At 51.5% G+C, this 17,036-nt stretch overlaps 3 protein-coding genes and 1 non-coding gene across 5 annotated transcripts; 3 read left to right on the top strand and 1 right to left on the bottom strand.

Moving 5' to 3' along the window:
* Nucleotides 1-211: 211 nt before the first annotated feature.
* On the top strand, nt 212-6,293 carry NCU04749 (the record flags this gene model as incomplete). 2 transcript variants are annotated; one of them, XM_011396604.1, is made up of 4 exons in its annotated part: nt 212-582; nt 640-2,099; nt 2,156-2,251; nt 2,314-6,293. In XM_011396604.1, the coding sequence occupies 3 exons, from the start codon at nt 2,088-2,090 to the stop codon at nt 5,905-5,907; spliced, it is 3,702 nt and encodes a 1,233-aa protein (XP_011394906.1). In that variant the 3' UTR covers nt 5,908-6,293. The 2 variants fall into 2 exon arrangements, with proteins under 2 accessions (XP_011394906.1, XP_011394905.1); XM_011396603.1 differs by having other exon boundaries at nt 535-582; nt 640-2,085.
* Nucleotides 6,294-6,525: 232 nt separating this feature from the next.
* NCU15365 lies at nt 6,526-6,597 on the top strand. Its single transcript has one exon. It is a non-coding gene; the product is annotated as a tRNA-Thr (tRNA).
* Nucleotides 6,598-7,243: 646 nt separating this feature from the next.
* On the top strand, nt 7,244-9,532 carry NCU04748 (hypothetical protein). The gene is made up of 2 exons (XM_955188.3): nt 7,244-7,645; nt 7,699-9,532. Exons 1-2 carry the CDS (start codon nt 7,252-7,254, stop codon nt 9,414-9,416), a joined length of 2,112 nt encoding a protein of 703 aa, XP_960281.3. The 5' UTR covers nt 7,244-7,251; the 3' UTR covers nt 9,417-9,532.
* Nucleotides 9,533-12,669: 3,137 nt separating this feature from the next.
* stk-31 (serine/threonine protein kinase-31) lies at nt 12,670-16,955 on the bottom strand. The gene is made up of 3 exons (XM_955187.3): nt 15,698-16,955; nt 14,981-15,617; nt 12,670-14,919 (listed from the first exon to the last, which is right to left on the bottom strand). The coding sequence occupies exons 1-3, from the start codon at nt 16,223-16,225 to the stop codon at nt 13,475-13,477; spliced, it is 2,610 nt and encodes an 869-aa protein (XP_960280.3). The 5' UTR covers nt 16,226-16,955; the 3' UTR covers nt 12,670-13,474.
* Between the last annotated feature and the right edge of the window lie 81 nt (nt 16,956-17,036).

The following is a 17,036-nucleotide window of genomic DNA, read 5'->3' as shown; positions in this document are numbered from 1 at the left end:
CGGCTGATCCGCTAGACGTCAGCGGTCCAACCGCCGCCCATGTGCCTAGGTACAGGGGTACCAAAGTGTGGGGCTTATCTTATCGACACAGCGGTACCTGCTGAGAGCTCCAGGCACCCCCTTGCTAACAATTAATAAGGTACCGTACTTTTGGGGGGGACGGGAGGTTGTTTCGCGTTGATTGATTGATTGATTGACTGGCAGAACCACTCATGCACTCAGCGCAGCAGGAAACGCGCGACTGTCATCCGCGTTCTCAAGGACTCACTTCCGTTCCACTTCTTCTTCTTCCCACTTCACCTCGACCACCACCACCCAGCCCAGGTCTCAGACTCCGAGTTCTCAAGCCATGGGCCTGCGATACACATAACCTCGCTTTCTGATTTGTGCCTTGACCATCACCACTTGCTCCGTCTTTTGGACTTTTTGGGTCATTCAGCAGCACATCCACCCATTGGCTCCCAGCGCCGTCGCCATTGAATTTGTTTTTGTTTACTTTATCCTTATTTTGGTCAAAGACGCCTCCACAATACAATGCCTCTCAAAAAGTCTTACTCGGACGCCTATGCTCAGCCCCCCAAGGTCCGTCACAATTGGGCTTTCCTTTATGAAAAATATTTACTAACATGACAATGGCAGCGCGGAGGATGGCAGAGGACAAGAAGCAATCCCCCCAACAAAGGGCCTCTACAATCGCTAGCCCCCGTCTCGGAATCTTCCAAGAACAAGCTCCAGGCCTTCCGATCCGACGACACATCTTCCAAACCACCACCAAAGTCTGCAAGGCCCGTAAAGGCCGCCATCGACGAACTGCAAAAAGAAAACATCAACACCACCAAGTCGATCCCCAGGAAGAGGCCATTACCAGACTCCAACGACGACGAGCCATCCAGCGACGCCAAAACTCCCGCAGATCGCCATTCATGGAAAGATTTGTTTGGTGTACCTGAAGTCATCACCGAAGAGGAAGATGGAGAGAAATCGCCCGGTGACAGGGTCGACTGGAGGTCCGGAGTGCCCTTACAACTACCCGCTTCGCCAATGATTCCCAAGAATGGCAGGAGACGCGCGAAGAGCTCCTCGCCTGCTTCATCACCGGCTACCAAGTTGACTACTCCCCACGTCGCCCTCAAGAGGTTTGCCGGCGCTTCCAAGACACCCCACGCAGATCCTGCCTCGGACTTGTGGAGCCGTTTCTCTTCTAATGGAAATGATACGAGTCCCTCAAACCACAAGAACCCCCTCTTTGCCCAGCTTATGGCATCTTCCTCACCACGCCCGCAGTCAAGCGATCGATCGTTGAGGAAGTCCGTCAGTTGCGGTTCCGCTTGGCCCAAGCGGCGCCGTACCCTTTGTCCTGAGGAGCAAAATAGAATCGTTTCTCAGGACACTCCAAGGAAGAAGAAGTCGAGTCTTTTGTCAGAACTACTACAATCCGTTGATGGAGAGATCGACAGCTCGAAAACGCCAAGCAACGCTCCAGCACAGCAGAAGAAGTCACCCTCTCCCATGAAGAAGTCGCCATCAAAGAGAAAGATAACACCCCAAACCGTGCCTGACCAAAACTCCTCTCCCTCACGGAAAAAGGCCGAGCGGCAAACTACCGAAACTGACGCCTCAAAGCAACCCGAAAAGGCATCTTCGGACTACGGTGATGACGACTTTGACTTTGACGAGAGCACTCTCCTCGAACTGGACGCTAGTATCCTTGGTCAAGGCGACGGTAGCACTCTCATAGCAAGTGACGCTGTCTCGCCAGCTCCACGCGAATCGTCAAAGACCCTTGTCGATAATGACGAATTTGGTGATCTCGATGACGATATTTTTGATGGGGTAGAAGACCTGGTGGCTCAAGTTGAGTCTGCGACACAGAAACCTGCCCAGCGGTTGTCACCTAGAAAGAGACCGTCCCCCAAGAAGAGACTATCGCCTAGGAAGAGGCAGTCACCCAAGAAATTGCCCCAACAGGTTGCGGGCGATGAAGATGACGAGTTTGGTGATGATTTCGGTAATGATTTTGACTTTGACGCGGTCGAAATGGCTGCGACACAACGTGCCAGCCATGCGCAAGATGTTTCCTCACATGTATGTTTATGAAAGTGAGCTTGTCGATCCTAAAGAGATGGAAGTGCGTATGCTAAGACATCTATATTAGCCTAGTCAAAAGCCTAGAGCCATACAGAGGTATCTGGTAACCAATGTTCTCGAGAGCTCCTACACGGATGACCGTGGCCGTGAATCCCCTGAGAAGGTAGAGTCTCCTTTTCGGCAGTATGTGTGTGTGTTTCCCCTACTAATATTGTCCATTTTTAGATCCTCATCGTACAGGCTGATAGAACCAACTCTGTGCGAACGATCCATCTTCGAGGCGACTGGTTTGATACTCCCGCAAGCGTCAGCGCATACGTCCACATTATCGGCCAGTTCGAAGACCAGGGAAAATGTGTCCTCGACAACAACCAGAATATGCTGATCCTGCACCCAGATCAGCTCATCTCATCCACTGTCGTTGCCGACTCATTCAGCTGCATGCGGCGTGCGGTCTTGCAGGACAGAGTCAAAGCCACCAGTGACTTGACACCCGCGCTTGTCTACGGTACTATTCTGCACGAGATTTTCCAGGAAGCTTTGGTAGCCAACAAATGGGATCCGGCATTCCTCACCAACGTCATCAACAAGACTCTTGAGAAGCATCTTGAGGACCTGTACATCCTCAAGGTCAGCATGGACGATGCAAAGAGTCATGTGCAATCCAAGATGCCTGAACTCCGGTCTTGGGCTCAGCTGTTCGTAACTTCCCAGCCAAAGCCCGATGCTATCGTCCAAGGTCGGAACGGTGACAAGGCTACCATGTGTGTCAGCAAGCTTCTGGATGTCGAGGAGCATGTCTGGTCACCCATGTATGGTCTCAAGGGCAACATTGATGCCACCGTCCAGGTCACTATGCGCGATCCCCCAGCAAGGGGCTCAAGCTCAAAGGCGCCAACGACCAAGACCTTGACCGTCCCCTTCGAGGTCAAGACCGGCAAGAATGTCAACAGCAACCATCAGGCGCAAACAGCACTCTACAATTTGTTGCTCTCGGATCGCTACGACATTGAGATTGTCTACGGTATCCTCTACTACATGGAGACATCGCAGACGTTGCGCATTCCCGCCGTTAGGCATGAAATCCGCCACATGATCATGCAGCGCAACCAGCTGGCTTGCTACATTCGTGAGCGGAGTGTCCAACTGCCCCCTATGAAGAAGAACAAGAACGCGTGCGGCAGATGCTATGCCCAGACGACCTGTTTCATCTATCACAAGCTTGCTGATGACGGAGATGGGGAGACGAGCGCAATGAACGAGAAGTTTGATGAAGTAGTCCACCATCTCAGCCCTACCCACAAGGCGTTCTTCTTGAAATGGGAAGAACTTCTAACCAAGGAGGAAAAGGAAAGCCAAAAGCTTCGCCGAGAGCTATGGACTATGATCAGCACAGAGCGCGAGAAGGTTGGACGTTGCTTCGCCAATGTCATCATCGAGGAGGGCTCAGCATACGAGAATCACCAACAGATGGGCAAGACCAACCGTTTCGCCTACACCTTTATCAAGGAAAAGCCTGCTCCCGGCTTTTCGTTTCTGGACTCGCAACTGACTGTGGGTGAGCCCATTGTCATTTCTGACGAACAAGGTCACTTTGCACTTGCGCTGGGCTATGTCACCTCAGTCAGAAAGACTCGCATCGCTGTGGCCGTGGACAGAAGACTGCACAATGCGCGCGTCCGGCAGCCTGGTTTCGACGAGGCCGACAATCAGACCTTTGCCAGCATCATGCAGGTTCCTGGCTCTGGTGGTAACGCCCCGGAAGACCGTGAAGCTGGCCCGGTCCGCTATCGTCTAGACAAAGATGAGTTCAGCAATGGCATGGCAACAGTACGCAACAATCTTGTTCAGATCATGGCCGATGGAGTGCTTGGATCTAGGCAGATCAGGAGTTTGGTTGTCGACCTTGAGGCCCCCCGCTTCAAGGCTGTGCCAACGCAGTATATTCTCCCTTCTACCGCGTCGGGTCAAGGTCTGAACGTCGATCAGAAGGCGGCTGTTGAGAAGGTCATGTCTGCTCAGGACTATGCCCTTGTGCTTGGTATGCCTGGTACGGGCAAGACGACTACCATTGCGCACATCATCCGTGCCTTGGTTGCACAGAAGAAAACAGTCTTGCTAACTTCCTACACCCACACCGCCGTGGACAACATCTTGTTGAAACTCAAGGATGACGGGATTCCGATTCTTCGTCTCGGTCCTCCCGTCAAGGTTCACCCTGAGGTTCCTTCGTTCGCCACCCTCGCCGGCGTGCCAAAGACTTCTTTTTCGGAGATCCACGAGGCCTGGAACGACACCCCGATTGTGGCGACGACTTGCTTGGGTATCAACCACCCTGTCTTCGCCGAGCGCATCTTCGATTACTGCATAGTCGACGAGGCTTCCCAGATCACGCTTCCTATCTGTCTCGGTCCCATCCGTATGGCACGCAAGTTTGTTCTAGTCGGTGACCATAACCAGCTCCCTCCTCTCGTACAAAACGAGGAAGCTCGCCTTGGCGGTCTCGACGTGAGCTTATTTAAGCTGCTCTCCGAGAAACACCCCCAAAGCGTAGTCAATCTCGAACACCAATACCGCATGTGCGAAGACATCATGACCCTCTCCAACACGCTCATCTACAATGGCCGGCTAAAATGCGGCACCGAAGCGTTACGCACTACATCCCTCGAGATTCCCGACATGGACGCTCTAGCAACCAAGCACTTTGACGCCGATTCTTTCCTCGCCCACTCCCAGCAACACCCGCTCAAAGAAGGAGATAAACTCTCCTTCTGCCCCTCTCCCACCCCCACTACCTGCTGGCTCCGTGACCTTCTCGACCCCTCTGCGCGCGTTCGCTTCATCAACACCGACTCCCTCCTTCCGCACTCACGCGAAGAGAAATCCACTCGCGGTCAGCGCATCGTTAACCCGCTTGAGTCCCGCATCGTCTGCCAGCTAGTCGACTCGCTCCTGACCGTGGGCGTGCCCGCCTCTGAAATTGGTGTGATGACGCATTACCGCTCGCAACTAGCTTTGCTTAAGCACAATATGAAAAACACCCTAGGCGGTAGCGCGGGAGCCATAAGAGCGGGCGTCAAAGTGGCGGCCGAGGAAATCGAGATGCATACCGCTGATCGCTTCCAAGGAAGAGATAAGAGCGTTGTGGTGTTATCCCTGGTGCGAAGTAACGAGGGGTGTAGTATCGGCGAACTACTGAAAGATTGGAGGAGGATCAACGTGGCGTTTACAAGGGCGAAGACAAAGCTGCTTGTTGTTGGTAGCCGTGAAACTTTGCGAGGGGCGTCTTCGTCGGTGGCTGGGTCTCCAACAGCAATCGCTAGTCCCGAGCTGGGAGAAACCGGTGATGATCAGGGAGAAGGGCAAGGAGAACCAGAAGGAGGCGAAATGCTCGCCCGCTTTGTGCGCATGATGGAAGATCGCAACTGGGTGTATGAGTTGCGTCCTGGTGCTTTGGAGGGACATAGGTTTGCGGATGCGAATGCTGCTTCCACTGCTGCTGATGCTCTCAGCCCTAGGAAACCTAACCCTATCTTCAAGCCAGTTTCGCCTCGGAAGGGGTCGGCGTTGTCACCATCGAAAAGGGCGAATGCGAAGCTTGCTGGGAAAGGATATAAGGTGCAGAGCAAGCTGCAGTTTGGGACACCAAGTCAGGGGAAAGAAAATGTCGGGAGCCAAAGCTTGAAGAGCCCGAAGAAGGGCATTGTTGGTAGAGGGAAACATAACCCCAAGCGCATTGGAATTAGTGAGCGCGCAATCATGAAGGGGAGGCCGATTATGAGGGATATCATGAATGAGATTACTGATGGGAGGTTTTGAGCGTTTGCTCTTTTGAAGTATTGGTTAAGGCATCGGCTGAGCGGTTTCCATTACAGTTGGACTTGTTAGTTTCTGAGGATTCCCGGTATGGCTGTTGTTGGTGGAAGAAGAAAGTATATTCAGGGTTCTTGGGCACCATGGAAAAGTTAGCGGCATCTCCTTTGGCAAACTTGGTCTTTCTTATTAGGATAGGATAGCGTTACCTGGTATTGGGATCCTGAGTGGTATTTGGTATTATGTCCATTTCTAGAATAGCACCTACGATGGATGGATGAATGGTCGGTTGGAATCCTCTTTATTATCTATTTCCGACTCTTTCCTTTCCAAGCAACGCCGTACCAGATTGATGGTGATGATGATTCGATCTTATCATTCTGTTTTTTTCCAGCCGGGTCCACTTCATCCCATGTTCAGCCTATGAGCCTGTTCTCAATTAGCAGTACTAGCGGACGGTCATTGTCATCTGCTCGATAACTTTCACCACTATAGCTACCGTTTGTCCGTTGTTTGTCGGAAAGGTTTGTTGAGTTGTTGTTGTTCCAAGCCATATTTTACCATTACAATGATGTAGACTTAGGTATTGTGTTTGGAACCTCAAAACAACAAGAACCCAGCAAAGCCCGCATGGCTCAGTGGTAGAGCGCATCACTAGTAATGATGAGGTCGTCAGTTCGATTCTGGCTGTGGGCATTAAATTGTCATTTCTTTTGACTTTTTTTTTCTTTTTTCTTTTTTCGCTCTTCATCGTTCTTTTCCTCGGGAATCTCTTACGCGCAAGGGGTTTCTTTTGTTTCTTTTCTTTTTTTATCAAGGTGGTTGTTATAGTTGTCGTTGGTGATGATTCGTTCCTACGGTGTTGCTGTCTGCAATTTTTTGTTGTGATGGAGGGGAAGAAGGGGGCGGAGCTGGAAGAAGGTGCAGGTTGATGATGTTTTTCACTTTCAATCATGATCAGGTTGTTCGCGACTTCTGATTCAATCGGGGATCTTGACGGAAGGGAACGGAAGATAGGGACTTTGTTCAGTTTTTTCCTCTTCTTGTCTCTTTGTTCTTTTTTTTCCTTCCCCCCTCCTTCTCGGGCACCTTCTCCTAGCGTCACAACCAGTCGAAACTTTCGCCTCATATTAGTCCGCGTTGTATTTCATCCTTCGTCGAATACGACTGTAGCCGAGTGTCAGCAGCGACCTAGCTTTGACATAGAGGCTATAATGGCATCGGATCTCTTGATTGGGCGCGAAGCATGTTGAGGTGGAGAGTCAGCTGAAGCCTGAAGCATAATAGGTGGAGAGAGCCTCTTGAGTAGTTGAGAGTCGGTCAGTCATGCTGACGATGTCTTCTCTTTTCATGACCTCTTCATCTCTATTTCCCGGTTGCCGTTGTTCTCATTTGTTTTCTTTTTCCTGCAAAATGGATTTCCGACACAAAATATCTCGACAAGTTCGTCAGTTACGAGAACGCCTGAAGGCCGTCACTAAACCAGGCATAGATACTCCTACTCTCACGAAGTACTGCTTGACTTGCAAAAATCTACGGCTCTCCGGTAACAGTTGGCTCCGCTGTGACAGAATTGAATATTCAGCCCGCTTGGGGTGCCGTTATTGCATTTTTCTGCTCAACGCTCTGAAGCACTTCAACGTCTTTGACGACCAGCATCCTTTGCACCTCTGCGAGTCTCGCGGGAGCTATTATTTGTCGCCCTTGTTTAAAAATGTTGAGCTTGAGCTGTACACACCAACGGGTAGGCATAGGTTCTTCATTTGGGAAGGAAAGCGCTGATTTCAAAGCTTTCAGGTTATCCGCCAGCTTGGGACGGTATTGCTCAAGACGCCAATCCCCTTCATGCCGTTCTGAGCGGCTCGCCTCAGACATCTGAAGCCTACGAGTTTATTCGTTCCTGTCTTCGAGACTGTGACGCCAACCACCCGGAATGCAAGATAGCAGGTCAAAGACTACCCACTCGACTGTTAGACGTACAGCATGAAGGCGCTCCGCAAGTGACACTGGTCGAGACGGAGTCGCTTCCTGTGGGGCACAGCACGACCTACGTAGCCCTTAGTTACTGCTGGGGTGGACAACAGAGTTTGACGCTGAAGACCGAGAACCTGGAGGCCATGAAGTTGGGTTTGATGATCTCCAGTCTACCGCAGACGTTACAAGATGCCATCGCCGTCACCCGAGCGCTAGACCAACAATACCTATGGGTAGACGCTTTGTGCATTATCCAAAATTCTCCAAGCGATTGGGAAGTGGAATCATCAAAGATGGCCTCGATATACCGTGGTGCCTATCTAACTATTGCTGCTGCTACTGCCTCCGACGTTACTCAAGGGTTTTTATCTGGCAATTATCGGGAAACAAACGCTTGGTACAAGGAACCCTATCACGAGGAATGGATCAATCAGCAAGATTGTTCGACCATTTTAGGTGCCCGACTGAAATACGGAGTTTTCGGGCACGACGACGAACGCCATCGGGTTTCTGCCCTGCCCTGGAATCTTCGCGGGTGGACGTTGCAGGAACAATTTCTCTCACGAAGATTGCTCACATATCATGCTTACGAGCTTCGCTGGGGTTGCCAGAAAAAATCGGCCTGCCAATGTCGTTCGGACCTGAGTCGCACATTCCCGACTTGTTACCGAATGTATTCGCCGACCTACGGATTAGTAACTTGGCGGCTAGCACGTGAGCAATGGCGCCGTATTGTTGATGATTATACTGCCCGCGAGCTTACCGATGCTCGTGATAAGCTACCCGCAATTTCTGGTCTTGCACAAGTCTTCCAAGAAGACATTCAATCTCCATATATCGCAGGCATGTGGAAAAATGAACTACCTCTGAACCTCTTATGGGCTGCTTCCAAGACCAAAGTAGGATATGCTCCAGAGCTTTACATAGCGCCTACTTTCTCTTGGGCGTCCATATCCTCGCCGGTCGATTCGTTATATAGGATCCGGGACGCAAATACTGCGTTCAGGAAAGGATGGGTATCTTTGGCTAGGGTCGAAGATACTTGCTCCATTCTCGATGGCAAAGATCCACTGGGTCGGGTGAAAGATGGCTGGATTAAACTCCGCGGTTATATCTTCAAAGCCACTTTAGTCGACAACGAGAACAATGGGCAAGCATATTGCGCCTCGACTAAATATCTTGAAACCCGGATTCAATGCGACACCTGGTTAGAAGAGTTCCAAGCCACAAATGAACACGGCGACGTGGAAAGATCTGTTCGTCGAATGCGCCAACCCTCGGTCATAACTCCACAAGACAATGAACCCTCACCATCCAAAATCAAGGGCGGCGCTGTTGGATATTTGCTCTTGATCGGATATAACAAGGGCACTCCATACACTTTCTTTTACTTCTTGGTACTGGGGTTGTCAAGCGATAAACCCGGGATGTATGAGAGACTGGGTCTTAGCTTATATTATAAATCCGAGAAGAAGTTTGAAAAATTCAAGTCAGGTCTCATCGCTGCAGCAGACGACTACAAGACGATTACCATCGTTTGATATTGGGGCCATTAACGATGATCTTCAATGGGTTACACATGTACATAGACGATTTTGTCCTGGTTTGGACTGGTGTTGCTGTTGGCTTGGAAACCGAAAGACATGTTGCGCGTTTCTTCTTCCCCCGTAATGTCTGCTGTCATAATCTGTTCACGTTTTATACTGTCCTATGAGTTATACTCCTACATTGTTTTTGTTTACCTATGAAGATATACCATTCATTCTCACAGAAGGGGACTGCAAGTACACACTACCCGAGGGAGTTAAGGATGAGCAGTGAAGACACCTTAACCACACCTCGAAGTACTGGGAGACAAAGGCATAACAACACGCCTCACTCTGACACCCACTACAAAAATGACCAGGACGACCTACGATCAGGTAGCCGAGTGAGCAATCGTGAAGATCACCAGGTAGAATTTCACAGCCAACGCGTAGCGGAACTAGTAGTCATACATTGCCAAAGCAAATAATGAGTGAATTGTCGTTTACTGTCACCAATACCTAGGTAAGATTTATCTCGAAGTTTTTCCTCACCCCCTTGTGGACATGGAACCCAAACAAGATAACCGACATCAGGCACTCCCTCTTCTTGACCCAACACGTCCAACTTGTTAGTCGTTAGGCTTGGCGTACCCCTAGCTGAATGAGTGAAAGAAAGAAAGAAACCTGTTCATACCCAATCTCCGAGTTACTCTTTCTCCTTCCTATACTACCCCCTGCCCATGCCCATGCCCATATCAATATCATATCCCAGCTGCGAATGAAGCTACCGTCCAGCGTCTCAGTTCCTTCACTTCCACTTCCACCTCCATTCCCTTCCAAAGAAGGAGAACAAAAGCCAAAGTAGGAACCAAGTGAAAAAATCTCGCAAAAGCCTCACCATATCTCTATCCCTCCCCTCCCCTTCCAACCTCGGAAGCCATCAAGCCCAATCAATACCCAACAATCAGGCCATCTGGAATGAGGTACCTAGGTAGTCTTGAAGAACTAGCTGGCTGGCTGGCTGGCCAGCTCATCGGTAGGTACCCACCTCTAGGTAGAGGTAGAGGAAGGTAGAGGTAGTTTACCGTGAAAGGGGACCTGGCTCGTACCATGGCCCTCAGTCCAATACTCGTCCACATCATTTATGCAATCCGCACACGGAATCTTCACTTGTCCCATACCACCCTTCCCCTTTGGCTGGTCTGGGATCAACTTCTCGTCGTCGCATTGGCAATCCTTGTACTTGACCGCCTGGGCCACCTTATATTTCCTTGAGTGCAAGCACTGGGTCCCGGCTTCGATGTGTTGTTGGTCGGTAGGCTGCCAGTTGTGCCAGTACCAGCCGGGGGGAAGGATGTATTTGCACATGGTGGAGTGGTTGCTGTTGGCTTGCCGGTTGTTTTGTGTGGTTTTTTTTCTTTCGGGTTGTTGAAGGGAATAAGTCTGTAAAACATGAAGAATGAGTGGGTGAACCATGATGCGTTGATTCTATAAGGTGAGGTGAGGGGAGGGGGGGTGAGGACTCTCCTCAGCTTTTGAGGAGTAAAAGTGCTTACTTGCTTGGATCAAAGTTTCGAGAGAACTTGCAGAGAACAGACCAGCTAGGTAGTAGATATTCGGGAGTTTCGTATTTGGATGTGTCTGCTTCTCTCACGATCAAACTTTCTGGTGAGAGAGGCCTGCTCATTTTGTACTCGAGAGGCATCAGGCTGTCGAGTATGTCCACTGCGTTACGCACAGAGGTCAATGAAGAAATCTCCAACAGGTCAACGAGGAAGCCTCCAACATCGTCGGTTTTTCTCGCGGTGGCCAAATCGATGAGAGGATCTCACCAACAGTCCGGTGGTTCTCGAGGACGGGCGGCTGGAATCTCGACATTGAAGACTCCATGTTCAAAGGAAAAGACAGCGGATGATGATGTTGGCGAATGTTCGTCTTTCGGAAGAGTCCAACTCGTTCATCGTTCATGATACTCGATGGCGGAGGTTATCACGGAGACTCGATGATAAAGAAAACGCCCGAGTTGGTGATCTCATTGGTAATCGTGGAGTTCATTCAGCTTCTGAATAACAGCCAACTAACCTGGGCTTGAGATCGTGACTGCCTGCCTGTTGAAGGCTCGGAGCGCCTTCGTCTCGATGGCCCAGCGAGTGAGAGTTCTAGCACACGCTTAAGCCATGACATCTGTTTCCTTGGGAAAACAAAAGAAAGAGATGGCCGCCTTGTTGGTACGTGATTGCGCGTGTTCGGAGCGTGACCAACCTGCCGCAATCTGTTACGTGGTGAGGAGAAAGTCATTGACATTCCGTGGTAGAGAGGATCCAGTCAGTCAAGGAACAGATCTTTCAAGACCAGACCAACTACACAATACCTTGATCGTTCGTAAAGACTGGGGGATGCTGTGAAGTACGTACGTACGTATCTACCTTTCTACCTGCCAGGCTGAGATCATCATTGTGATGGCAAGGTAGGTAGAGGTAGATATGTAGTAATATACACTACCTTGTTGCCTCGGGAGAACCCAAAACACCGTAGAACCAGTGACGGCGAAGTCAAGTGTACAAACAACAAGTTTGATACAGTGTCGAAGAGTGCGTGCACGTCGACATCCCTCACCGCCACCCACCTTGTAGACCGAGACAGGTCGTTGGTGATAAATTTTCTTGATGTACTTCATGTGGTGGTTCGTTGCACCACGAATATTCAAGATCACAAAGACGTAGACTACTAAAGCCGTCCACACCTCTACGCCACCCTCCTAGCCAATATAGATTCATAACGGTGGTAAAGAAAAAGTGAGAAAAGGGAGAAGAAGGATGAGACGCATAATCCTGGGTACCTGAGAGACAAGAATATAGGATGTAGATACACGGTGTATGTTATATTTTTTCCATCCTTTTTTTCCGCTCACTCCTACCCGATGAGCTGGTGAACCGGTGAACCGGTGAGCTTGGCCAGGGAGGGAACCTGGGAAGCTGAGGTGTGGTGAGGGTTGGCAGGGGTTGACTAGTACTCAAACATGGTCGAGGCCAGAGAGGATGTTTGTCACTTTGATTTGGATTCGTGGTGGCTTTCTCGATATCTGGACATGGGCTGAGGCGGCTCGTTGAGGCGGCTCGTTGGGCTGGTTGGGCGGTATGAGGATGCGGGTGGGGATTCAAATTGGGGATAACCACAATCATTGTTCATAAAAAGACGAGTGTCCGAAATCATAGCACCTCACCATGTCCCCCTCTCACTCGATCACATCACCGACCAGGCTGGTTCCTCAGACGAGACCTTCTTTTTTTTTTTTTACTATACCCAAAAAATCCTTTGCTTTACCTTCTTAAAGTTACATGTACATAAAAAGAAAAACCAAGTGTACATCAGCGCAGTAGTGTTGATAGGGATTAAAAAAGAAGTATTAAGTGTTAATATAAGAGTAAGCGTAAGCCGGGAAAGCCGCTTCCCCTCCCCTCCCGTCTCTCTTTCCTTCCTAAAAAGCCAGAGGACAAAACAAAAACAAAACAAAAAAATCAAGCCACATCTTCTTTGCTGCTTCTGCTGCTGCTGCCATGCCACGCGGGAAAAAAAAAGGGACGCGTATAAAAATCAGACATGAGTATGTAAGTAGTGACAAGCCCAACCGTGAGGAAAAAACGACCGACCAACCAGACCAATCACCAGTCTAGAATGTGAGAGTGTGAGAGTGTAAGCGAGAGTGCTGCGCGCGCAAAGTACATGAAATAAGAACAACCCGCAAACATGATTCCTGTTTCCTTTTCCCCCCATTTGTGACACCTGTCCCTGTTCTTTCTTGTTTTGTTGTTTTGCGAGAGAGAGTAGGAGTCCGGTCTCAGACCTAGGACTCCGCGTTTAAAGGCTGAGCGCGACAATTAAGGGGCAAGGTTCAGGTAGCTAGGTAACTCCCCCAACCAACGTAGAACACCCAGACTGTTAAATCATCAAAAGTACATTTTGCTCACCCTCAGGGATACTGCAAACCAATCGCTCGCTTCCCATGCTGTCGTCATTCCATGCCAGCAGTCTTACAGTATAATCCAACAAATTTCAATCCATCAGCCAGCCCATCATAGTCGCAGCTCCCTGACGATCTGCTCCGCCAAGGCCTTGTACTGCCATGTGTTTCCGGCGAGCCTCTTGAACTGGACACCGTGGAGACTGACAATCGGAACCTTGACGATCAAGATCTCGAATTCGATCTCGTTGCCGCCTTCGGTCATTACCGTCGGTTGGCGTTCAGCGTGGTTGATGCTGGGTGTGTGGCGACAGCTGAAGCCACCCTTGATCTCATTGAACTCCACGCCAAGCACCCGCAACACTCGCTTGATATCCGCCCGTATTTCTGAGAGAGGTTTGGTCGAGGTTGTGGATACGCTGAAGATACCCTTGAGGAACACAGGCTTGACCAGATCGGGATCTTCGGGCTCTAGCCTCTCGTTGGAACCGCCCGAGGTCTCGCCTCTTATGTCGCTATCCACCAGCTCAGCATCCGTCTCTTCGCGGACAGAGTGATGGTGGCTCTGGTAGCTTCTTTGTGGCTCTGTGGTTTGTGATTGAGCCTGCTGAGCAGCAGCAGCCTCAGCCTCGCGCTTGGCTCGTCGCATCTGGATAGACTCCCTACGAGCGTGACCGAGCGACTTGGCGCGCATGGACATGGAACCCCGAAGGGGCGGCTTGCCGTCCGTTGAGCTAGCTGTTGCTGGAGGCTCCTTTCGCCTGTCACGGGTGCTAAGTCTGCGGAGGATACCGGCGGCCGTGCTCTCTTTCTTAGCGGGGACCATATCGGGCGACAGTAGGCCACCCTGGATGGGCTCCCTAGGCTGATCCTCACTGTGCGACCTTGTCCTTTGTCGGCTCCGTGGCTCAGCATTGTGGACAGGCTGTGGTGGCACGATATCGGCGAGGGAATGCTTCTCCTTTGGTCGGATAACGGGAGAAGGAGGTACTGGCATCACTGTCTGTGATGACGAAGGTGGAGGCTGCTGTGCCTTGGATGGTTGTTGCAAGTCAATGTAGACGTGGTTGCGTTCGCGCTCGAGCTTCTCGCGAACTAGGTAGTAGATGGAAATAAGAGGATCGAACGCGTTAAGAGGATCATCGCCAAGGGAAAGACCCTCTGAACTGGCGGCAGTCAGCGTGTCCTTGCTCGTCACCGAGTTCCTTCTCTTGTAGAAATCGAAACCAAAGCCACGCTTTTTCTCGGCATCCTTCGCGATTGGTTCCGGCCGTTCTCTCTCCTTCTCGAGGCGGCGCACAGCGGCCTGGTACTTGGGCGACTTGATGCGCTTGGTCAACTCTGCTGTGATATACTCTGGAGGCCCAAACTTGAAACCAGTCATCTGCGAGATGACTTCGGGGTCGAGGGGAAGCGTCAGGGGCTCGCGGCGCGGGAGGTAGTTATCGGGGGGTCCGTTGTAACCCTTGAGCATCCAAGGGTGGTTCATGACCTCCTGCATGGTGGCTCGCTGCTTGGGGTCAGTTACCAACATGCGCGAGATCAGGTGCTTGCATTCTGCAGACAGCCAAGTTAGCATAACTTTGAGCGGAGCCAGGAACTGAGTGTTGAAACATACCGGAAGAAAGCCAGTTGGGATAGTCAACCGCGCCCTTCTTGATTTTCTGATGGAGAGCGGGCATGTACTGGTCGTCAAATGGAACCTTGCCGCACACCAACACAAACAGAACGACGCCAAAGCTCCATACGTCAACCTCGGGCCCGGTATACGGCCTTGCCTGCAGAAGCTCAGGCGCGGCAAAGTACAGACTGCCGCAGTATGTCTTGAGTTTCCTATCCTCCTCTGGGGAGAAAAGGTTGCTGAGACCGAAATCGATAATCTTGATGTCGCCAGTCTTGCTGATCAGGATGTTCTCGATCTTCAAGTCGCGATGGACAATGCTGTTGCGGTGGCAATAGTCGACGGCGCTGGCTATTTGGCGGGCGAACTTGCGAGCCTGCTTCTCCTTGAGCTTACCGTGGGAAATGATGTAGTCCAGCATTTGGCCGCCATTAACGTATTCAAAAAGCATGTACCAATGCCACCTTGTTCGCAAGTTATCGCGGAGCCCGCAAATGTACTGATGGTTCAGAAGGCTGACGATAGCCGCCTCACGGGCGTTACGGTCTTCCCTAGCGGCATCGGCCTTTTCACGCTCTTCCCTCGACTGTCGGCCATCGTCGGGCGATACTCTTTCGATGATCTTGCAGGCGACCTAAAGACGTGGAAAGAAAGGTATAGAGTTAGCCAAAGAAACGGAACGAGCGAGATGTCGCATTTGATGGGTTGACTTGCCAATTCGTTGGTGCCCTCCTTTTTCGCCAACTTGACCTTGCCCATGCTACCTTGACCAATCGTCTTGATGAAGGCATAGTTACCGGATGGCGCGGGGATCACGGTGCGGTATCGCTGCTTGGTAGTGCCGGTGGCACTGCGGTGTGTCGAGACGCCGGCGTCGGCGCCATTGCGATGGTCGTCCCCGGCGCTGGCGTGGCCGTGGGGAGCGGCGGCGGCAGCAGCGGCAGCGGACATGTCGGGCTGCTGCTGATGGTGATACTGCTGCTGTTGTTGTGAAGGATGGGGGTGGTGTCTCGACGATGTGGCCGTGGAGGTGGTGGTGGTAGTGGTAGCTGCTGTGGTGGCTCCTGAAGCAGATCGCTGACTGCTCCGGCGGTGGGGACGCGAGGCTTCAGCTCTGTTGGTTGATTCGGACCGCGGCAGTGGTGGCTCGGGTCGTGATGTGGTAGGGGGACGCCGAGTCCGAACAGACTGTGATCGGATGGGGAGTTCGGCGGCGGCGCCAGAGGAGAGTGTCGTCGCCATTGGGGGGGTGGAGAAAACGCGTGTGGTGGTGGTGGTGGTACTGAGGTACTCTTCTGGTCCGTCTGTAGCAAAGGGGATTTCCCAGGGTGATGGAGCCGGGTTGGCGGTAGGGCGGTCGGAGTGCTAATCCCTAGTCGCAGCCGGGGGAGGACGGGGGTCGGGGGTGTTTGTTGGTGTTGGGGCGACCTGGGTGGTGGAATCTCAATGGGCGAAGCCAATGAAGTCGAGTATAGACGAGCAGAGATGACTAGTCCACTAAATAGGGATCTGGATACGGCGTTTGGTCGATTACGAGGGTGGGTGGTGGACTGGTGGTGGAGGGCGGATACCCGTGTCGTGGTAGGTTATTGTCCGGACTGACCTCGTGGTGCAAGTCGCAAGATTACAGTCGGGGCCCGGGAGCCTAATTCAGGACCACGGCCAGGGCTCAGGTACAAAGCGAAATGGGCGGAATGGGGAAAAGTGGTCTCGAGCGATCCACGCAAATTCGGTTGCGAGAGAGAAGCAGTGGAGAGGGAATGTGATATGTAGAGGTAGGTAGGTAGGTAGGTAGGTAGGTGTGAAAATGCACCAAAGGAGGGACCAGCGGGAGCGAAATGCTGCTTGCTGGTGCTGGACTGCCCGCTGCCGACGATCCAGGATTCGGGGGGGTGGGGGGGTGTTGTGGTGCAGGGCAGTGTTGCAAGTTGAGATGAAGCAGCAAAAAGTGGTGCAGATTCTTGGGAGGAGGAGCAGTGAGTGAGTGGAAGTGCAGTCCGGGTCCGCAGTCTGGCGGAGAAGGGAACTTGTGAACAAGGAAGACGGGACGGGA

Source organism: Neurospora crassa, linkage group VI, assembly GCF_000182925.2.
Source record: "Neurospora crassa OR74A linkage group VI, whole genome shotgun sequence".
NCBI lineage: Eukaryota > Fungi > Ascomycota > Sordariomycetes > Sordariales > Sordariaceae > Neurospora > Neurospora crassa.
This window is presented reverse-complemented; position numbering and strand designations above follow the sequence as displayed.

What these genes read in the sequence shown, in the direction of transcription:
- NCU04748 (XM_955188.3), top strand. Translation starts at nt 7,252, where the DNA reads ATGACCTCTTCATCTCTATTTCCCGGTTGCCGTTGTTCTCATTTGTTT. An exon ending in TGAGCTGTACACACCAACGG is followed by an intron (nt 7,646 to 7,698) that starts GTAGGCATAGGT and finishes CAAAGCTTTCAG; the next exon opens with GTTATCCGCCAGCTTGGGAC.
- stk-31 (XM_955187.3), bottom strand. Translation starts at nt 16,225, where the DNA reads ATGGCGACGACACTCTCCTCTGGCGCCGCCGCCGAACTCCCCATCCGA. An exon ending in AGGAGGGCACCAACGAATTG is followed by an intron (nt 15,618 to 15,697) that starts GCAAGTCAACCC and finishes CCACGTCTTTAG; the next exon opens with GTCGCCTGCAAGATCATCGA. An exon ending in TCCCAACTGGCTTTCTTCCG is followed by an intron (nt 14,920 to 14,980) that starts GTATGTTTCAAC and finishes GGCTGTCTGCAG; the next exon opens with AATGCAAGCACCTGATCTCG.